The 22,613-nt window shown below is 56.1% G+C and overlaps 1 protein-coding gene across 2 annotated transcripts in view; it reads right to left on the minus strand.

Annotated features, from left to right (window-relative positions):
- Positions 1-250: 250 nt before the first annotated feature.
- The window catches only part of PLXDC1 (plexin domain containing 1), a 59,540-nt gene continuing 37,177 nt past the window's right edge, over positions 251-22,613 (minus strand). The window contains exons 8-14 of one of the 2 annotated variants that reach the window (XM_028520842.2): positions 21,770-21,865; positions 17,009-17,090; positions 13,820-13,880; positions 12,726-12,861; positions 7,752-7,787; positions 5,310-5,470; positions 251-4,137 (exon numbers count right to left, since the gene is read on the minus strand). In XM_028520842.2, coding sequence (XP_028376643.1) covers positions 4,018-4,137; positions 5,310-5,470; positions 7,752-7,787; positions 12,726-12,861; positions 13,820-13,880; positions 17,009-17,090; positions 21,770-21,865 — 692 coding nt within the window. In that variant the 3' untranslated portion in view covers positions 251-4,017. The remainder of the gene's footprint in view (positions 4,138-5,309; positions 5,471-7,751; positions 7,788-12,725; positions 12,862-13,819; positions 13,881-17,008; positions 17,091-21,769; positions 21,866-22,613) is intronic. The other variant, XM_036033861.1, reaches the window with a different exon arrangement.

The following is a 22,613-nucleotide window of genomic DNA, read 5'->3' on the forward strand; positions in this document are numbered from 1 at the left end:
TGGTCGCCTTCTCCGACACATTCCTCTCTATCCGGCAAACAGAGTCTGTTTATTTAGAAATTGGCTTGTTCGGAGACTGAAATTTGACATAGCTGATTTTGGTTGTGAGAGTTCACATTTTCCCTGTTTTGGTTTGCTTAACCGTGTGTGTGTGTGTGTGGGGGGGGGGGGGGTTGGGAACCACCGCAAAGTAATAAAAACACAATGAGGCTGCTAAAGTGGTTCAAGTGCAAAGCTTCCAGAAATGCGGCAACGTCAGCTTATATAGATTTATTTTGTAACTCAAGATAGTAGATTAGAAACCCATGAGGTTTACTTCCAGGGATTTACAAACCCCAAATAAATAGACAGCTGGGGTCCGTCTCTTTCCAGGTTGCATCTCCCGGAGGCAGGGCCGAGAGGCTGGGAGAAGCACCCTGCTGGGCAGATTGCCAGAGGCTGTTCCTGTGCTCTTGCCTGAAGGTCGTCAGAGAAGCTGTCTATTGTCAGGACTTCGGGGTGTGTGTGGCAACTGCAGAACGCCCCTCAAAAACCTTTGTAGTTCATCTTGCATAAAACAGGTCTTAAAAGAATGTTGCCTTTTATTATGAACACTTGAGAATCCATGCCGAGAGTTCACGCTAAACACGCGAGCACATGGCATGTAGGAGAGCTAGGGGGCTCTCGATCTCCAGATCCTTCTGATTGTGCTGTAGATTCAGGCAGGTTTTGGTTGGAGGGTGGAGAAGAAGGGAGGATGGACAGAGAGAAAGCGAGAAAGAGATTGACTGTGCGCAGCCCCAGTCAGTGCTCTGTGCATATCTGTTACCTGGTCCAGGACCCAGAGAAGAGCAGGGCGTCTCAGCTCTCTGCTCACAACCAGTGAGTGGTCAGCTCGAGCGGTGGACACTCTGCTTTTCAACGAGTGTGGCTGGCTGGCAGCTTCTGCCTCTACCTTAGTTTAACTAACCAAGCTACAGGCTCAGCACACCACAGGTTCATCCAATGTTTTTAGCCACAAAGTGCACGTGTGTGTATACCTATATATGCCTGAAAACATCTACACACTGGGATACCTTACACAGGGGAGCTTTGGTAAAACACAAACATTTAGAAAGTTGTTTCCCTGGGTCCATCAACCACCTCTAAGAGTGACAAAAGGACATTTCAACGTCAGGCTTCAGGTTGAGACCGGGAGAAGTGGCTTCCAGAGCCAGGGGTCTGCTGGGCTGACTGCGTGATACCTGATTATGGCGGGAGGGAGGCGGGCAGCCGGTGGAACTGCTTGCTGGGGCATTCCTGGGTGCTGAGGCTGATGGCTGAGCTCGTGTGCCCTCTTGTTCTAGAAGCAGAAACCCCTGGGACCTTGCTGGACAGGCCCACAAACCTAAGAGCACTGACTGAAGAACAACAGGGTCGTGGCCACAGCCTCATCCGGGGGCCGTCTCACATTCAGCCTCTTCGTTCCTCTTCCTGCTCCCACGTTCCTGTTGGCTCTCAAGAGCTGTGTGAAACAGAGGCTCCCTGAGTCCTTCCCATTTCTGGGCACCACACAGACAGCTCCTCAGAGCCCTACACCACAGGTGACGTTCCTGTCACGGTGATGAAGTCTCACGGACCCTACCCTCCCACCTCCCGGGGGATCACCGTGAGGGTGCCCAGAGACACCACGGAGTGGAGCAGGTGCCTGCCAGCCGCCTGCTCTCCTTGCAGCCTGTGCACGCCTGTGGGGAGGAGGGGCCTGGAAATCCTCAAGCTCCGGGGCCGCGCATGCGCACTACGTGAAGTGCTACTCTGCCTTCCAGGACCGTCAGCCCAACTCGGAGGGTGGACCACGAGATCCCGATGTCCCTTTCTGGTCACTGTCCACAGCCACTCAGCTAACCTGCTCTAAGCCGTGGAGTAAAGACTCCTGGGTCTAACAAACACTTATCTCCTGAGAAAGGTCCCAAGGCTGGCTGGGACCCAGCCGTAACTGAGTGCCGAGCTCTGTTTCTAGGCGGCCCTGGGCTACCCATTCTGGCTCCAAACACGCAGAGACTCCTCAGGTCCCGAGGCCTTGCTTAAATGGCACATCTTTAGTTCTTTTGGCTGTAAACAAACCAGGCTACCTGCTGCCAGACAGCTCCACTGCCCTGCCCCCCCGCCATCCCAGGGGTGAGCCAGGCTCCTCCGACCCAGCCACCAAGGCACCTGGCACTTTTTCGCCACCTGCAGGCCTCTGCGCAGTACCGCCCCTTTCTCCCGTCTCCTTGCTCTTTCCGTTCGGGAATCCAGAACGGCTGGCGGAGCTCCCACCGGGAAGCGGCGTCCTGGGTTTGGGGGAGGGGCAAATGGTGCTGTGCACTGCATTTGGCCACAATAGAAACCACCCTCCTGGCCAGTAGACACATAAAGCTCACAGACGCTTTGCTGGTCAGGCAAGAGCAAAAGGCCCCCTCCTGCCTGCTGGCTAGGAGTGTGGGGCAGGGCGGCGGGGGGGAGCGTCTTTTCATTGCCTGGCGGCGTTTGGCTCAGGAAGACGGCTCTATCATAGACCTTTCTGTCCCTCAGAAGTTCGAAAAGAACCCTATTTTCTCTGGGGCATTCTCCGTTTTCTTTCCCAAATTCTGACCCTCCCCATTGGTCCCTGGTGTATGAGGTCCAGCATGTTTCCAATCTGATTGTCGTCAGTGTCCTCACCACGGATAAAGCACGGAGCGTGGAGAAGACCGCCATCAAGTGTCTGGCTGTGCCCGGTTACTCGTGCACTCCCAACCTTGCACCCCTCGGGCGGCCGGGCACTTCAACTTCCTCCTTTGTGGCGTCTCCAATGACAGGCAGAAAAGGGGGTGGCCGAGTGGAGACTGTGATTTACCATTTATTTTATTGCTGATATTTTTACTTTGGACGAGGGCGAGCTGTCGATTTTCATTCGAACTGCTCTGCGGAAGCAGCCCTGACTCATCTCTGGGACAGAATTCCAGCCTCAGTGTGGGAGCCTAGCAGCTCTGCCCCCAGAACGTCCAGCACAGCTGGGGAGACGGAAGCCATTTTCCAGGTCAAGATTTTACGCAGAAAGTCCCTCCTTCCCGTGTAAGCGTCCTCTGTCCCGGCTGCTCCAGTGGCTTTGCTTCTCAACACACTCCCACTGAAGTTCTCCGCTGGACATGTCCCCACAAACCACCCTGCTTCTAACAGCAATGGAAATCCAACTTGGAGGAGGCAAAACAGTAATTAGGAAAGTTCTGCCTTGGGTGGTCCTTACTGGCACTGACAGCGGGGCAGGCCAGAGACGATAATGGACACCAAATGTGCCCCTGGAACACAGAGCCCCTGGTGGCTCGTCCGGCCGAGGCTGGGCCACAGCTGGGGTAAACGGGCTGCACCCACATCCGATGCAGAAGTACTGGTTCTCAGCAGAAAGGGCAAGTTGAGAGAGCAAAGCCTAAAGTTGCGATTTCCCCCACAAGTTCTTTCCTCTCCTTTGGTTTGCCTCCCTGTGGTTGCTCCACGAAGGGCATGGAGCAGCCGCACCTGTGTCTAACAGATGGCCTGAACTCCTTCTCCAGACTTCCAGAGTCACAGAAGCAGGGGCCGAGGGCGCCGAATCCATAGCCATGAGGACCAGCTCTTGAGTCTATGGACCCTGGAAGGCAGCGGCCCCAACCAAGAACTCAGTTCTCTTGTCGTGTGCAGGGGCATTGGGTGACCAGGGGCAGGGCGCCTGGTCATCTCCAGGGGGGAGGGGGCCTCTGGGGCAGCTACTGAGTAGACCACTGAGAGCCCCAGAAGGGGAGACCCTTTGCATCAAAAGAAGATGAAATTAGGTGATCGGTCCTTAAAAAACTCAATTTGGTTGCTTTTCTGCCCTTGCTTCAATATTGGAGTGTGACGGCCAAACCGTGGCTCTGGCCCCTCACGCTGCTGCCCCATCTTCTCCGCCAGCGTGTGTTCAGAGGAGGCCAAGAAAAATCACTTCTCCACCTTGTTTTGATTTGTCTCTTCTGGGGTCCCTGGGTCTTCTGTCCTACCCTTCTAAGGGGCGACCTGGCGCTCTCAGAACTGCTCCGCCTCCACAAAGCCCTCCTTCTCGTGGCCCGAGGGTTCGACCTCCGTGTAGGTGGAGTGGTTGGGGTGGTTGCGGAACCTCATGGCCGGCCAGTGGTGAGATCTCCGCTGCAGGGGCACAGACCAGAGTCAACAGGCATGGCCTCACCCACTGGGGACCTTCCCCCAGGGACAGCACTGAGACTCTCTCGACAAGGGCACTGGGGGCCTACGGAGAGCTGGGTGACGTTTAGGGCCCCTTCTCTCAGAGGACTCCCTGCTCTGACCCCTCTGCTGCTGGGGAGCCTGCTGGGATAGGAGGGCTGCAGGACCTGAGGTGGAAGCTTTAGCAACATATGGAGTGGAGCCCTGAGGTGGTGGGAAGTGAGGACGTAGGTGAGAGAAGGAACGGCCTGAGAGGCCCTGGGAATGCCAAAATAACAGGTCCTACATCGCATCAGTGGGGGAAAATGCTTATGAAAATGCAGATTCTCGGGCCTGTCTCAGAACCCCCATCAGCATCCCCATCAGCACACCAGATAGGCCAGGGTTTAACACTGACAGGTGAAGATTCACAAGCAACAGGGGGGCGTCTAGACAAAAAGGAGGAACCACCTGGCCTCTGGGTAATGAGGTCACCGGGGCTCCTATAAAGGAGACTGTGGTCTCAGAGCGCCAGCACTGTGCCACGAGGAGAGCCGGTGAGAAGCCGAGAGTGGGGCTGGGACAGGGGCTGCTGAGCTCGGTGGCTCACAGGGGAGGGGGCTGGGCCTTACTGTCGTGCTGGCTCTTCCCAGTTCTGAGATGTGCGAAACCAGGGCATCCTCAGTGAAAGCTCCCCGGGAAAGCAACTCATTCCTATTATGGTTTGTTGATTCTACTCTAAAATCCCCCCACAGCAGAGAGGCAAAGAGGCCTCTCAGTTCTATGATGGCTTTGAATAAATGCCGGGGCTGGAGTTTGGCCATGAGAGACCAGACCTCCTTAGAGATTGGCTGCACAGCCACTGAACAGGCATGCGTGGCGCTCTTGCCTTCTTCCTGTGCCCTGGGGCCTCGTTTCACAAGTGGGGGTGCAAAAGCAGGCAGGACAGGAGGGCTGGAATAGCTCTGAGGTGCAGCCCCCTGGGGGTTGGGGACTACGAGGACACTAGCCAGCATGAGATTGCCCGGGGGGAGGCAACGACAGTTCCTCGGGTGGGAGCAGGAGCCAGGCATGTGGCTGGGGAGGGATGAGATGGGGAGGAGCAGGTCCTGAGTGGCCAGGGGAACGGTCATGCAGAAGCAGAGGGGGGAGCTGACCTCGATGAAGAAGAGCGCGGCATTGGAAGTGGGGTGGCCGCTGATGTAGACCCCCACCAGGATGATGGCTGCTACGAGGAGGACCGCCAGCACGATGCCCACAATGGTGCCCAGGTGTACTGGGGGGCCCTTTGTCTTGGGGGACAGGTTGTTCTGAAGGCCTGTGGAGAGAGCGAGAGGGCAGGGCAGCTGCAGGGGAGCAGGGAAGGTGGGGCCATGGAGTCCTGGGCTCTGACAAAGTCCCAGAGATGAAAGGTGACAGAACCTTGGGTCTACTTATCAAATACTCGACCAGGGGTGGCGGGGGGCTGCTGGAGTGGGGGGGATCATGAGCACAGCGTAACATTCTCTGCATGGTTCAGGCGGCTTTTCAAAATCACTTCCAGTTGCCCTGGCAGGTGCCTCCGTTGCTCGGAGCATCAGCCCCTACTCCAGGGTTGTGGGCTCATTCCTGGCTGGAGGTGCGCATGCGCCAGTGAATGCGTAGGTGGGTGGAACAGCAAATCGGCGTATCTCTCTCTCAAATCAGTTTTTAAAAAAATCACTTGCAGTTGCCCAAATGTCGGTTGAATAAGGATTATAAAAGTTCTCTCCGACACCTGTGCCACATACGTACTCTTAAGGAATTCGCCAAGGCTGTGTGATGGTGAAGCGCTTGGGAGCTGGAATCTGGCCGCCTGGGTTCAAATCCAGACTCTGCCACTTACGAGTTGTGTGGCCTTGGGCAAATTATTTAACCGCTCTGCGTCTCAGTTATTACTTACGTAGAACACAGATAATAGTAACTGCTTGCTGGGGTTATTGTGAAGGACACAACCAGATAAGTCTCGTCAAGTACTGAGGACCACAGTGGGTATCTTGGACGACCTCAGGAAGTGTCAGGTATGATGACAGCAAAGTGACTGCACTTTTACCTGCCACCGCCCATAACACCAGACTGTGACCTCCTGAAGGGCAGTGTCTAATTCATCTCTACATCCTCAGTGCTTAGAACACAGAACGGCCAGCCCACCGGAGGAGCTCAGTAAAAGAAAGGAGCTCAGCCCTCTGCAGGCGAATGAGCCAGCAGGCGCTCTCTGAGAACACCCCGAGCACTTGAAATGCATCCCAAGGAGAAAACTGAGTATTTCCATAGACTGCTAAGCTGGAAGCTCATGCAGCCCCACCCTTCCTGTGGGGCTGAGGTAATGGAAACCCAGAGGTGAAGTGATTTGCCCAAGGACACGGTCAATGCCAGCCACTTAGAAGCCTAGCTTCCCGCTGCCACCTGGGCTGGCCATGTGCCTCCTCTCCCTACCCTAACGGGGTGTGGAGGTAATCAAATAGAGACAGAGGAGCATGCAAACAACAGGAATGTCTAATCTTATTTACACGGCTAGTGGGTGGGATGGGAGTCAACAGGGGGTGGGGATTTTTAAAAGGGTGTTTGTTGCACGTGCATCCAAAACCATTGCCCTCTCCAGCCCCTCTTCTCTGCAAGCAGAGGAAAACCAGGAGAGAAATGACACGGGCGCCGCTGCAGCATGGAGGGTCTGTGCCTCTATCTGCCAGCAGGTGGGAGAATTGAGGTGACACACCTCCAAGCTGGCCTCCCCTGACCTGGCACTCAGCCAACCAGCAGCGGGCAGTGACCCTGCGGATCTGACGGTCAGGGCTTGGGCTAATGAACGCATGGTACAGAGAGGGGACCATGGCCCAGCTGCACCCTCCCACCTTGCACCCACACTCCCCCACGCACATGCACCATCACACCTGCCGCCCATAGAAGAGTGTTAGCTCCATCTCTGTGCTGCACGCACAGCCTCTTCTCTCCTGCTGGAACCCCGGACCTCCCAGGCCCTGGGGCGGGAAGCACCTCCACCTCCCCTTTGCAGTGTTCGCAGCGAGCACCTGAGCTAGCTCTGGGCGAAAGGCAGGAGAAGTGGAGCCCCCTCACCTCATCAGAGAGATTGGCCTCCCAGCTAACCCCGGGCAGGGGATCCCACTTTCTGGCACCCAAGAAAAACTGGGGCAGACAACTTTTGTGTCAACTCTCTGCCAACCCAGGCAGGGACTCGAAGGAAAGGTGATGTGAGAGAAGCTGCCTGCACCCCTCATTGTGAGGCCTGTGGGGGCAAGAGGCTGACGGCCACAGGCCTGGCCCCAGCAGGCCTGCCGTTGTGCAGCCCTGTCTCCTCCTCCCTCTCCTGGTTTAGGGTGGTGGATATGCACCCCTAAAGGGGAGGTTCCTGACTGAGAAGGAAATGTCTAAATATAGACACAAGTTCTGTCAATCTAGGGGGCCTGTGCCCTGAAGCTCCTGCCTTCCCACCCAGCAGGAGGTCTATCCCACCCAGCAGGAGGTCTAGGAAGCTCAGGCTGCAGTTGCTTCCCCTCCCCCACTCAGAATGAACACAGAGGCCAAGTGGCTGGTGCACCCTGTTCTGGCAACTCTGTACTCACCGTCTCCTCCCGCATAGGGATTCAACTTGGTGTCATCTTGGAAAAGAAAGGAAAGAAGGAGGGAAATTAGTGGAATCCTACGGCCTTTGTCACTTTAGGTCTGGATGAGACCGTAGGGAGGTTCAGTCCACACCTTCATGTCGGAGGCCAGGAAACTGAAGCACAGAGAGGGGAGGGCACTTGCCCACAGGTCACACAGCAGTGTAATGGTCGAAGACCACGAACAAGCCAACTTTTCCTAGTCTCACGTTCACTCGTTCAACAAACGCTTACTGAGTGTCAACCATGAACTGTGCACCAGGAGGGGGCACTGAGGGCAGACGTGGTCTTTGCCATTGGGGAGTTAACAGGTGGCCTGGATGGAGGGACAATTAAAATCCAGACTAATGAAGCTCTGACTGGGGCCTCACCAGACGAAGGGAGACAAGAAGGAGGGCCTGGGCAAAGGGGTCTAGGCCATGGAAAGAGCATGGGCAAGGTCCAGAGCCAGCAAGGACTTGGCCAATTGAGCAAAAGCAGTTCAGTGGAGCTGGAGGTGGAGAGGGTGGGAGCAGGGGGTGTTGAGCGTGAGGCCGGGGGTGGGGACATGGCTGTCAGGAAACCAAGTTGAGGACCATTCACGTTCTCCTGAGGGGCGATAAGAAGCTGAGGAAGGATATGAGGGGGGTGAGCAGGTCACAAGGTCAGGTTTGCCTGGAAACCTCCCCTGGGGTACAATGCGGAGGACAGATTTCCACCTCCAGGTGTGTGTCCTGTGGCTTCCTAAGTAAGTTCCAGTGGTTGGCCCTTCCTGTGGCTCCTCCCTGCTGTCACATGGGGAGAGGAAGGTCAGAAAGAGTCCCATGTGGCCAGAATGCTCTAGAGGACTGCGGGTGATTGCTTCAAACCTCGGAACCCTGAACAAATGGAACGAGTCACAGGGCAAGGCTGCCGACACGCATCCTGTCCCCTTTCCCCTCGAGCACCGCCACCATCCATGTCATTTCAAAGGCTTTGCTGGCTCCCCTCTGTTCACAGGTGTTCAAGGCCCTGGCAATCTGGCCCTAATCTTCTTTCCTTATGTCACTCGCCACAACGCAAGCCTGCTGCGGGGGCTGTAACCGGCTGCCCAAGGCCCTCCGACACCCTCGGCTTGCATGTCTCTGAGCTACTGCACATTCCGTTCCTCCCGCAGGGCATGCCCTTCCTCCCCTTCACGCTCCCTCTCTCTCAAGTCCCAGCCCTGAACTGCCCGTGCATGAGGGGTGAGCGCTGGAATTAGGGTGTGGTAAGTGAAGCAGGGTCTGATCCTGTCTTTACTTACAATTTTGATATTTGGGAATCTTTAGCATCAATTTTGGTTTTTACCAATGTTGCATAAAAGTTATTTATCCGGACTACTGCTTTTGTGTGGGGGGGGGGGGAGGGTTCCTCCTAACTTTTCAAAAAAGATTTTATTGATTTACTTTTAGAAAGAAGGGAAGACAGGGAGAAAGAGAAGGAGAGAAACATCAGTGTGTGAGAGACACATAGATTGGCTGCCTCTCCCACACCCCCAACCGGGGACCCCACCCACAGCAAAGGCATGTGCCCTGACTGGGAATCGAACCAGCGACCTTTCAGTTTGCAGACTGCTCAGTATACTGAGCCACACCAGCCAGGGCTCCTGAAGTTTTTTTTCTACCTGCATTGAGTGCCTCACTTGCTTCACCCTGGTCCTGGCCCTGTCGCTTCCCAGAAGGCACATGGGTGTGTCCTCCTCGGTGTCCCATTGCATCTGGTACCTATTTCTGCTGCATCTCAGGTCCCATAGTTCCCTACACTGTGGGCCCCTCAAGACCCAGCCCGGTCACACCCCAGCTCTGGACACGGCATCCCGCTCTGCTGTGCACGTCCAGTAAGTCTGGAAATATGAAAACCTCACATCAGATAGTGGAAGGATACACCGTGAGAATATTTTTAAATGGTTCCCTATGGGGAAAGAGGAGACAAAACTAAAAACTGAACTTTTTTGAATATACCTGCCTTTGTAGATTTGACTTTGGATCTATGTAAATCATCATTTAACTATTACATAATTATAAAGAAATCAACATTTAACAGCCGTCTTAAAAACTGAAAGTAAAACAAAACAGCAAGCTATAGACATAATAGAAAGCTATGCTTTCTTCGGGAATTTCAATAAACGAGGTATTTAAACACACCTCTGAGTCTATTTTGTTATTGCAAGTTGAAGATAACCAATTGGTTAGTCAGAACTGACCAGAGTAACCCTAAACACCACTGGGAAAATTAACTCAATTTGAATCAACTTGTTTCAAATCTAGAGCATTGAAAATCCACCGCAGCCCAGCGCACGTCTGCCCCTGGCGGACAGAGGGACGCGGTGCCACCTGCAGCCGGTCCCTCTCACGAGGTGACTAAAGGCGACCATGCCGAGCCCACGGCAGCTTTTCTCCCACCCACCCAGGGCTGGTTCCCAGCTCCCATCTCGTCGGGGTCCGTGGGGTACAAATTGGTTCCCTAAGTGATGGATAGAGTCCCACGGAAACTCCTATAGTGAAGACATGCGTGCCATGTTTATCGGACAGGTGATCGTTTTTCTGTAGTTAGTTCTCACCTGTTGCTGCTCTCAGCCTGTTTGCTCACCAGGTGAGCCCTTCCCCTGCAGCTCTTCCAGGTGAGGGGCTGTCTCTCCCTGTAGTAAATCGCATGGGCTTTGTGGCAGCTGGTTGCCACTCAGAGGTCGTGCTGGTTCACTTGAGTGGGTGGCCTTTGCTTGCCAGTGAACAACTCTTAAATCCCAGCCCCACACCCGCCAGCAGCCTGAGCCCGCTCACTTCTGTGCTGCCTGACTCAGGCCCGCACAGGCGGTCCCTCCGGCTGGAGAGCTGTGTCCCCTTCCTTCACAGCACCCTCCTGTCCCCCGAGAGAGGCGGTCCCTCACCCGCCCCCACAAGCCTCCACGTGCGGGTTGTAGTCACACAGGCCGGAGGGCGACTGAAGCCTGTCCTGCCCAGGCGTCCTGAGAACTGGGCGTGCAAAGTCATCCTCGACATGTTTCCTCCTATCGACGCAACTTGGTCACCTCTGTCGCCTCGTCCGGGACTGGGATGACAGAGAGCCACAGCTGCCCTCACTCTCCCGCCTTCCTCTGGGGACGGTCACACAGCACACAGAAGCGAGACGCACTCCTGGCCAGCGGGAGACACACACGCCGTCACGCCGGCCGACAGAGGGCAGTGCCTCTGTGCGGGGGCAGCCCACCCCGGCAGGAGCCGGTCCCCAGACGTCCTGTGCCGGGCTCCCCGCACCCGCCGCAGCCGGCTTATGGCCACTGGTGCTCCACGGCTCACCCGGAGGTCTGGTCAGCCCCTAAGCGCCGAGCTCTGAGGGCGTTCTCAACGAACACGCAGGGTTAACTCACGGGTGAATTTCCTCTAATTAGAAGGTCACCTGGACTTTATTATTAACTCCCTGAGGGCAAGGTCTCCTCCAGCTACTTCTCCATGTAATTTATTTAGCGCCCCACTGCACCACCAGCAGGAGCTCTGCTCTCGCTCCCCGGGGCCTTAGCCCCTCCTCCAGGAGCTTTGGCCCAGTGGGAACCACCTGACTCTGCCTTGCTTGTTCCGCCTTCACAATGCGCCCCGAGTCCACAAAGACCTTCTCCTGCTTCTTTCAGCTCTGAGAAGAGCTGCGGGATCGAGGGGCAGAATGGCTGCGTTTGGAGCCACATGAGACCTGACTCTACCCCTTCCGGGCTGTGTGACCTTGGGCAAGTCATCAACCTCTCTGAACCTTAGCAGCTCCTCTACAGAATGGGGATGAAAGAGTATCACCATACAGGACCGTCAGGAAGACGAAGTGAGCATTAAGGCGGCACGACATTAGCACCCTACCCGGCCCGTGGTCAGGCTCCCCAGGTGTTAGCTCTTCCACTGGTTCGCCTTCCTCTGACGACCCTCTGGGCTGCTGCCCTAGTTCTCCGGGCTCCACCCTTTACCTCCCTCACATGACCCTGAGTAACCTGGGTTGCCCTCTGAGCCCGTTTTTGTATCTACAAAATGGGGCTGTGGCTGAATAGTCTTTTAAAATAGTGACTTCTTTCTCTGCTCCTTTCCTCCTTTCCTCCTTCCCATTTGCCCCTATCAAGCTGGTGTCTGGCTCAGGGGAGGTGGTAAGAGCCCACAGGTCTCTCCGTCTTAGCCTAAAGGCAAGGCGCTGAAACCTAGATTGGACGCACTGAACATGGGTACGAGAGGAATTTCTTACACGCAGCCTGAGTCCCAGAGGGGCCTGCACAGGCTTCTGGGGACACTGCGTGGTGCCTTCAGCTGGACAGACCTCTGGCCGGACCCACCCCTCCACCCGCCCCAGCCTCGGGCTGGCAGAGAAGCCTCTGGGGACAGCCAGGCCTGGAGCGGCAGGGACGGGGCAGCGGCAACCCAGGTGCACACAGCTGCCCTGCTCTGACCCCTGCGCACGAGGTCGCAGGGGCAGGGAGCCCTGCCCCAGAAGTTCTGAGTGAGGGACCTCTCTGCCCTTCAGCTGGATGAAGGTGGAGAGAAGTTATAGAAAAATGAGGCAATCCTTCTGCCACGTCTGAGTGTTGAGACTGAGTCTATTCCTTCTGCAGGGATGATAAGACCTCATTGGTTCTGTGAGGATTGCTGGGAAGGGTAACTGAGATGTTATATGAACTACCTGGCCCTGGGCTGGACATTCATTCCCCCCCTCACCAACAGTGAACTTGACCCCACAGCCCGGACGTGGGCCGGCGTGGCGGTTAGAGCCTGGGCTAGGAGTCCGCTCACTCCAAACCCAGTTCTGCTTCTCACCGGCAGGTGAGCTCCGCTCTCTGAGCCTCCTGTCCCTCCTCCAGGGCAGGACAGGGCAATTCTTATTCCCTGAGGTGACCCCTGTCAGAGGTGGTGACGCTCCAGGGCCACGGCCCTTCCCCATGGCTTCTCTCCCGTCCACCCCGACGGCTACCTTCCGTGGTGAGGCTGTCCAGGAAGAGGGAGGAGGAGGTGGTGCTGAGGTCTCCGCCGGAGGGGCTGAAGGAGCTGTCGGGGGAGGATGCATAGTGGTCCTCGTCCTGGAAGTCCTCACACGTCCTGCCCTCGGCCTGTAAGAGAGACCCAGGCTGCGCTGGACGGAGGCCCCACATCCATCCCTCTGCAGCCAGAAAATTTAAGATTCCGGTGCATGGTCCAGGCAGGGCAAGCTAACCAAAGCTGTGCCTTGAACATCTTTCGACCTTGGACTTTATCCTGGAAGCATCTTACCTTGCAGGGCAATTTATCTGTTTGCTGCTTCATACCCTTCCCAAGGAAGGAGCAGAGACGCCAATTTTAAATAGACAGGGCAAATCTGCACACTCACCAGCGGCCAATGTCAGAAGTGGGCTGCTGGGCAAGATTCTTTTAAGGCCAGAAAAAGACAGCTCACCCAGCCTTACTAATAAAACAGACAGGGAGGGGTGCCCGGGAGCGGGGTCTGGGGGTTTAGGTTTAAATGCTGGCACCCAGCACTTTTGCTTCGCCATCTCACCAGCTGTGAGATGCAGGCCTAGTCCCTAACCCTCTCTGATGGGGTGGGGGTGAGGGGGCACTGGCCCCCAGCTCCTGGGGCCATGTGAGGGTTAAAGCAGAGCAGGTGCAGGGCAGCACGCCCTTAAGTAGCTGGAGCTGCAGGAAGAGATGGAGAGAGGAAGGGAGGGGAAAAGGACACGGCACTTGGGTGACAGGTGTGTTAATATGGGGTGTGACAGTAGGATGCTTCTGCCCAGGATCCAAGTGTGGGACATTCTGGAGCATGTCAGCAGTGAGAAGGAACCTGCGTGGGATTCTAAGTGGGCGGGGCCTGGAGCAGCCCCCTTTACTTCCGGAAGGACTGCCCCCCGCAGAATCTGAAGGCTGGAGTCACAACTGCTTCACAAACGTCACCAGGGACACGGCCTCCCAGGGGATCCCAGCCCCAGGTGGAGGGGACGATTTCACCAAGAGCCAAAGACACCTTGAGGAGAGCTGCCAGCGAAGGGCCTTGCTGCTCCTTCCCCACGAGCTGGCTCGCGAGCCTCTCACCTCCTGGGCGCAGCCGTAGAACAGCCACTCCTGGCGGTGTCGGTCAAAGCCACTGGAGCATCTGCGGGGGGAACCAAGGTCGGAGGTGTTGCGGGAGGGGGGAGTGATGGAGAGGCCCTCCCCTTTACTTCGTCTGTGCAGCAACGGCTCTCCCATGATGGTGAGGAGGGGGCTAGCCTCCCAGGGCTCGGGCGGCCAAGCCCCCCGAGACCACCCACCGGGCAGGTGCCCTCAGCACCAGGAAGCTGTGGAATCGGAGTCATAACCTCCTGCCGCATCTAGTCCTTTTCCGGAAGGAGGGGAAGGTGTCCGTGAAATCCCTACTTGCTTCCGGCCCGGCTCCCGAGGACCAAGGCCTCGGCTGCCCAGATGGTTTGTGGAGGGGGCTAGACAGACTGCGTGACGTCTAAGGACCTTTCAGGCCCCCTGGACTTGGGGCTGCTCTGAAATCGCTAAAAATCCAGGGAATTCACACAGATGTTCTCATCTGGGGAAGACTTGTTCACTCACTGAGACCCCTTTTTTTGGTGGAAGGGCCTGAGCTTGGCGAGGACAGGCTGGGGGAAGGCGGCCATCAGCAGGTTTGGACAGTACCCCTGCACGATCAGCAGGGGGCAGGAGTGAGGGCCCTGCCACAGGCTGGGAGAGATCAACGATGGGCCGACCAGGGCTTCCCGGGCCATGGTACAGCTCAGCTGGGCTGGAAGATGCCAAGCCCTTCCCTAGGGAAGGGGTGGGGGCACGAGGAGGAAGCAGAGGAGGTCCTTCCTCCCTGGCATCATGCTCAAATTTCCAGTCTTCACTCTTCGGTGCCGAAGGCATCCATCAAGCCCTACTCCAGTGCAGGGACATCTGCATGGGAAAAACAGCATCACGCGCCACCAGCACTGAGAGAACTCATGGCTAGTTAACTTCAGGTCACTCTCTGCACCAGCAACCTGCCCATCTGCCCGAGGCCAGCCGTTCCCTCCGGAGATGTCTCCGAGCTGCTCCTCCCGCAGCAGAGCGATGTGCACCCCTCTCTCTGAGGTCCTCTGGGCCCCTTACTGTGGGGGATGGGGGATTAGGGGCCCTATCGGGGGTGGGAATTAACGTTTCTTTTAGACCACAGTGATGCTTGCAAGGACTGCCTGAGGTTTCAGTATAGGTTTAGGAGCATCACAGTCCAAGCACTGAGCCAACAAACCCAGATTCAAAGGAGAAAGACATGAGAAGTGCCATTTGCTGAGTGACCCCCTGGTGCCAGGTGCTGCCCCAGCCACAGGCCAAGGCTGCACCTTCTCACGGGACCCTCCAAATGGCGCAGCAAGGCAAGGGGCCTATATATTAGGCCCCTTATATCCTGAGCGAATCCTGGAGTTAAGGTCAAGTCACCCTTAGACTCCGCACCTGCTGGTGGGCGAGGGTACGGTGGCCGCCCCAGTGCACCAGCCCTGCCCTCTGACATTTTAGAGACCTGGGTCAGCTCTTGGTTGGAGATGAGGCTCCAGAGAGTTGGCGAGGAGGGTCCCACACTGGGGTGAGCCCGGGCCCTTGGGAATCTGAGGACTGGAGGTTTCCAGAACCACGTCAGCCTGGCACACCCTGATGGATCTTCTCTGTGCTATAGCTGACATTGCCACAGCAGAGACAGGGTCCACGTCTGAGGCCCTGGCCCCCCTAGCCTGGCCAGCCCGCAGTGGATGGGCGCGGTCTCTGAGGCTGGGGATACCCATTCAGTGCGAGGGTTTGCTCCCGTCTGACTCACGGTGCAGTGTGCACGGCTCTGGGTGCTGAGTCCTGCCGTGACTGCCAGCCCCAGGGCCCCAGGGCTCATCGGAGGTCGTCTGGATGATCTCCCCAAGCGCCAGAGATGGTGGCTCTCAGACTTCCAAGTGCATACAGGGGACCACGCCGCAGGCCACCACTCCGGAAAGAACCAACCTGGGGGTGGCCCTATGTGTATCCTCTCCGAGGCTCTGTGCCTCTCACGTGAAGGGCTCTGAACCCTCTGCAAAGATGCCATTTGGTATTCGAGGAGTTAAAATAACAGCGTGGTCCTCACCCACCTTTCTCTGCACCACATAACCCCAGCCCGTTTTACCGGGAAAGCAAACTGAGTGAGTAAGAGCTGTGGGAGGAACAGCTGGGAGGCCCGGCGAGGCCCCCCCTCACCTCCCAGCCTGGAGCTGTGTCCTGTGTGCTAGGCGGGCCGCCTATAAAGGCGATGGCTTCCCTTTCAACACTAGGATATTGGAAAGGAGCAAAGGAAACACTGACAGATGCATGACAGCTGCAAGGAACTCAGGGACTCTGTAATTTCCATTTTTTAAGATTTAATGCCTTAAAGGCTCTTGGAGGTCACAGAGCATCCCACTCTCATGAGAGACCTAGTCCCCAAAGAAATCATTATTTTCTTCCTTCTGCCGTTTACTTATCTTGAACAGGAGAACAGGGCTCAACTTCTGAGTCTGATCTGTGAGGACATGATTTCAGGACAAGGAGGGGAAGACGAGCTGGACTTAAGAACTTTATCCCCGAGCCTGTGTCTCATCCAGAATTTTCTCTGCTTCTAAGACCAAGTAAACACGAGCTCTGTTTGCCCCAACTTTCCACAGATGCCTGACATTTCCACGCCCCCGGGTTTCAGGAAACCCTGTTGCAGCCTCAGAAAGAGCTGGAGGTGGTGTTTTCAGGTCACGGGGCTCTTACCCAACAGCAATGGGTCTCTGGGTCATCCCCAGTCTCGGAGCTGGCAGACGTGACGCTCGTGTGCAGATGAGGCACCGTGTTGAAATGCAGGATTCTGGGCTTCTCTCCCAGAGATTCTGATGCAGGGGCCTGGGCACGTCCCAGGAATCTGTGAGCCTTAGCCGATTCTGGAAGGCTTGCAAACTACGGACCTCTCTGACAAGCCCTGCCCTGGGACGAACTAACCCTTTCCAGGTATGAGGAGGGAGCTGCAGTGGCTGGGATCCCCGGGAGCCTAATGTCATAGGGTCCCTGCCATGCCGTCACCTTGATTGGCCACAAACCTCAGGGAGCAGCTCACTTCTGTGACCTTCTCGTCCTAAGGGTCAGAGCAGACCCTTGGCCAGAGATGCCCTCACCTTGGCAATGAGGCCTGAGGCAAGGAGAGGGGCCGTGCTACCCTCTGTTCCTCCCCCGCAGTCTGCCTGCAGGAACCAGAGGGTCAGTCTGGGCACAAACCTCTGGAGGACGTGGCACCAGCTGCAGTTGAAGGTCAGGTCCGAGGACATGCAGGTGTCGCAGCTCCGATGCTGCAGGCAGGCTGCAAGAGAGAAGGCAGTGGCCCCTTAGAACCAGGCTCTCCACAGGCCTCCGAGAGGCGCAGCTTTCCTGAATGCTGAGTCCCTACTGAACCATGCAGTCTCTGACCAGCAGGGACCCTAAAGGTCATGGATCCCACCCTCACTTGAGTCTGGTCCTGATTCTTCCATCTCTCTCTTCCTTTTCCCCTCCCTTCCTTCCTTCTTTCTATCTCCTGGGAGTGCAGACCCTGAGCTGGTGCTGGGGATTGAACAGTAAGGCTCAGTCCCTGCCTTCTTGGGCCTTGCAGTCGTATGGGGAGACTGACACTAAACAGATAATCGAACAAATATAACCACATACATGATCATTATTTTGATGAGGTGTATGAAGGAGAATTACAGGGCACCATAAGCGTGTACAAAGGGATGTCACCTAGTCTGGGAGGTTATACTCCGGGCCATTGCCTACAACTACAGGGTTGAAAGGGAGTTTTTTAAAAATTGAGCCCTGCAGATCAAAGCATTATAGGTTCAATTCCCAGTCAGGGCACATGCCTGGGTTGCAGGCCATGGCCCCCAGCAACCGCACATTGATGTTTCTCTCTCTCTCTCTCTCTTTCACCCTCCCTTCCCTCTCTAAAAATAAATGAATAATTTTTAAAAAAAATTAAAAAAATAAATAAAATAAAAATTGAGCTCTGGTTGATGTGGCTCAGTGGACTGAGTGCCAGCCTGCGAACAAAAGGGTCACTAGTTTGATTCCCAGTCAGGACTCATGCCTGGGTTGTGGGCCAGGTCCCCAGTAGTGGGCATATGAGAAGCAACTGCATACTGATGTTTCTCTCCCTCTCTTCCTCCCTTCCCTTCTCTCAATAAATAAAAGTAAAAAAAAAAACACACAAAAAACTGAGATATATTTAACAGATTTGAGTAAGTTTAAGGTGTCCAATATATTGATTGGATACATTTATATTGTGTATGATTGTGATTGCAGCGAACACCTCTGTTACGTCGCAGAACTATCATTCTTCCATGTGGTGGGAACAATTAAAATCTAGCTCTTAGCCAGTTTAATGTTTATAATACAGTTTGGAGTCTATAACCGCTGAAATGACTTTTTAAGATGTCCCGGTTTGACCCCAGGCAGCAGAGCCGGCCAGGAGCGCTCCGGCCGTGCAAAGGGGCCGTCTCGGGGTCCCGCTCCTGGCCTCCGCGCGCCTCTCACTGGCCTCTGCCCAGGGACGTCTGAGTGTCCCGCTGCGAGGGCAAACCACACACAGACTTCCACTCCTCCTCCATCCTCTCCTCCTGGGCGTGGGCCTCCCCAGGGGCTGTGCGGCATCTCTGTGTTCCCAGGCTTACATCCTACTTGGGAAGTTACTCAACCTCTTGGTGCCTCAGCACCTCGTTTATACACGAGGGGTCACGATGCTAGCTGCCCGGCAGATGTGCTGGGAGGGTGACTGGACGGGAGGTGATACCCGGCGGGGGGGTCTAGCCCAGTGCCGCCACATGGTGAGCCCGGTGAGTGCTCCTTGTTGGTACTGACTGTGGCCTTACTCGCTCCTCTCGACATTCCTGTCGGGTATTCATTCATGCATCCATCCCTCCATTCATTCTTCCCATAAATATTTACTGTCCTCACAGGGCCTGCTGAGTCTCGGAGGAAATGGCTCGTGTACACACGCACGTGCACACACACACACACACCCCGATACTAGGTTCCTGGTGGTGAGGAGGGCTGTGAGAAAACAGAGCAGAACAGGGAGGCTGCATGACCAGGGGGGATGGGTTCTATTCAGGGAGGCTGGGGTGGGCCTCCGAGGAGAGGAGGCTGGGGAGCAGGGAGGAAGCGAGCCAGCAGAACTCCTAGGGGAGAAGTCCAGGCAGCAGGGCACCTGTGCGGAGGCCTGGGAGGAACGTGCCCCAGGTGTGTTCTCAACAGCAGCCAGAACATGAACAGCCTGGGCCACGGAGTGGGGAGGTGGGACCCCCCGGGGCAGGGCAGAGTCGGGGAGCAGGGGAGTTAGTGGCAGCAGGGTGCTAGAGAGAGCGTGGAGCCTCCTGGTACCAGCCAGGCAAGAAGCAGAGAGGGCCAGGGGAGCGGGAGGGGCAGTTGCTGGGATTTAAGAGTTCTTTACTCGCAAGTAAAGGCCACCCACTCAAGTGAACCAGTACGACCTCTGAGTGGCAACCAGCTGCCACAAAGCCCGTGTGTTTTACTACAGGGAGAGACAGCCCCTCACCTGGAAGAGCTGCAGTGGAAGGGCTCACCTGGTGAGCAGGCAGGCTGAGAGCAGCAACAGGTGAGAACTAACTACAGAAAAACAATCAACCGTTTGATAAACATGGCACACATGTCTTCACTATGAGTTTCCGTGGGACTCTACCCATCACTTAGGGAACCAATTTGTACTCCACGGACCCCTATGAGATGGGAGCTGGGAACCAGCCCTAGGTGGGTGGGAGAAAAGCTGTCGTGGGCACAGAGTGGTCGCCTTTAGACGCTTTGTGGGAGGGACTGACTGTAGGTGGCTTTATATCCTTTTGTCTGGCAGGTCTTTGCAGGCCTGAAGTAGGGGATGGAAGGCCTGGGGCTGGAAATGAGCAGAAAGCAGCCTGGCCTGAGGACAGGAGCTGCTTGGTCCCCTGATGTGTCCAGAGGGCCTGGAACGGCACCCAGCACGTGGGAGGCGGTGAATGTGTTTACTGAATTGCTATATAGATGTTTTTGTCATCTTCATCGTACCGAAGAGGAAACAGGTTTGCAGAGAGTCACCGAGTTGGTCTGGGTGTGAACCAAGGTCCGTCTGAGCGGAGGGCCTGAGCTCTTAGCGTTTGTGGGGTCCCTCTGCTCAGCGCCCACTCTCACCCCATACATTACCTTCTTACGAGACTCTCCAGCCATAGAGGGCAATGGCTTGGAGATGGCCCACCCACACCTCTGGAAGAACCTTGGGTAAGACCTCCCTGGCCCCAAGGTAAGGGAGCGAGCCCGGGCTGGGGGGATGCAGAGTTTTCTGAGGACAAAGCTCATTGACCTCCCACAGGCTCCAATCACAGCCTTGGGAGCACGGGCCCCTCCCCCACCAGCTGTACCCACCTGGGAGCCCATGGCCTGGTCATTTCCAGTGATTCTGGAGGCCCCTAAATGGCTCTAGTTAAACTGAAATCAAACCCTGGGAGCCTCCTGGGGTGTTCATAAAGCCCGCTGACCTTTCTCTCTCATCTGCATTTCAGATGTCCTGCATGCCATTAAATGCTCCCGAAATTCACTGGAGGGGTGGGAAGTGGCTCAGATGTATAAACCGTGTCCCAGAATCGCATTCCCAAGACGGTTCGCTCCTTCCGGCCTGGGAAGTTCGCCCTGCCCTTGGATGTCCTTGCTTCTATGTGAAGTTTTATTCAAGTCCTTGGAGCTGAGGTTTGCGCTCACCAGTTCCAGAGAGACCACGGGTTCTCAGGCCCAGGCCTCTCTTGCCTGGAGGGAGGGCGACTGGGCTGGGGGTGGGGCTGAGACCTGCAAGTTGTCTTAACTCTGTGACCCTATGATGTCTGGGGTCTCTCTTCTTTTGAGGGGGTAGGGAGGACACCTGCTGAGAGCCCAGACTGAGACACGTGGCCTAACATTTGAGAAGCCTCTTCCACTTCTTTTCCCAGCCCCTGCTCCCAGAACCTCCAGGGAAGAGGAAAAGGTGGGGGTGGGGGAAGCAGGCAAGGAGTGTCCCAGAGGGCAGGGGAAGGGTTGTGGCTTCGGAAGCTGGGAGCCACTGTGAGACAGAAGATGAAATTAAAACAAAATCCTCTTTAAAAAATACAAGAATTAGCCCTGGCTCGTGTAGCTCAGTGGATTGAGCTTGGGCTGCGAACCAAAGCATCGCAGGTTTGATTCCCAGTCAGGGCACATGCCTGGGTTGCAGGCCACGGTCCCCAGCAACCGCACATTGATGTTTCTCTCTCTCTCTCCCTCCCTTCCCTCTCTAAAAATAAATAAATAAAATCTTTTAAAAAATACAAGAATTGGAGTGCGGTCCCCCTGTCCCTCAGTCTCCCCGGCTGCTCTGACCAGATCCTGAAGAGCGTCCAGCCCTGATCCTGCGGTGTTCACAGCAGCAGCGAGGGCCGTGGCCACGGCGTGCCTTCCACTGCGGGAGAGCAGGATCCAGAGCGGGGAGGGGGCCAGGGCCCCGTGGTTCTCAGAGAGGGGCCGGCTAAACCCTTTTATGGCCTTCTGCATGTGGGCTCCAGCCTCCCCCCACAAAAAAACTAAGGAAAACACAATGATAAACTGTGGATCACTCAGTTCCGTTCCTGGTTATTCTTCCTGGGGCTGAGTCTAAGTTCACAGAGGCACGTGATTCCTGGGCTTCAGTTACGTGTTAGTGACAATAGCTGTCATCTGTCAAACACAAACCACACCCGGGCCTGAGAAGGGCCAGTTAGTGTCAGGGCTGGCATTTATGTCCTCAGTGCTCCGTCCTGAGGTTCTGACCCTGACCAAAGTCCTGGGAGGGAGGTGGTGTTAGGCCCAAGGGCCAAATGGGAAGTGGAGGCCCAGAGGTGTGAGGTGGCCACACCCGCACAGGGGCCAGGGGTGGGCCTGGGAATGGCACTCAGTCTGTTTGACTCCAAAGCTCTTTCTAGGACACTACTGTCCGAGGCCGCCTTCCCCCCGTCAGTGGGGACCACCCCTACTTACTTGGCAAGGGGGTGAACTCCACGGCCGACCTGCTGGTGACCTTGCTGGGGTCCAGCTCCACACGGTGGTATTCAAAGATGGCCCTCCGCCGGGATTCTGAAACAGAGGCAGAGCCGACCTGTCAGCAACGGCTCGAGGGCACGGGGCATCGGGACCTGTACCGGGAGCCCAAGGGTGGGCAAGAGAGTGTAGTGAGTGGAATTGGGGACAAGAAGTGAACCCGTCAGCCTTGGGTGATGACACTGGTGCTGCGGGGAGACGGGAGGGCAGGAGCTGACCTTGGAAGAGCTCTGTGTTGTGAGCAGGTTTAACTACCCAACGCAGAGGCCTGGCTGCTCCTGCGGTCAGGACATGGGCGATCCCACGCTCCTGTGTGGCTCCGTGTCTACACAGCTGCTGCTCCCTTGACCCATAATGCATTTCCATCCCTTCTCTCCCTGTCAAGCTCACCCTACCCCTAATTCAAGGGCCACTTCCTCTGACACCCCCCTGGACCGTGCCCTCCTCTTCCCCACTCAGGCCAGGGGCTCTCTTCCCACCGCATTCCCCACCTGGCCCGGTCATTAGATTTTACTTGGAGGGTGGGTGAGGGGCACTGGGCTGTGAACATCTGGTTCTGAACCTGACCCAGAGTGAGCACTCTGCACATGTCTGTGGATAGACAGGCTGACCTCGGAGAACCTCTTCCCTCCTGGATGGAGGCCAGAGTGAGGCTCAGGGCCTGGAGCCAGGCTCACGTCCTGCCTCGGTCCCCGCAGAAACTTCCTGCAGGGCCTCAGAGTCAGGAAAACCTGGTTCTGATTGGAGTTCTATTCTCGACTCACTGCACAACCTTAGGGCCTCA

Source organism: Phyllostomus discolor, chromosome 8, assembly GCF_004126475.2.
Source record: "Phyllostomus discolor isolate MPI-MPIP mPhyDis1 chromosome 8, mPhyDis1.pri.v3, whole genome shotgun sequence".
Taxonomy (NCBI): Eukaryota; Metazoa; Chordata; class Mammalia; order Chiroptera; family Phyllostomidae; genus Phyllostomus; species Phyllostomus discolor.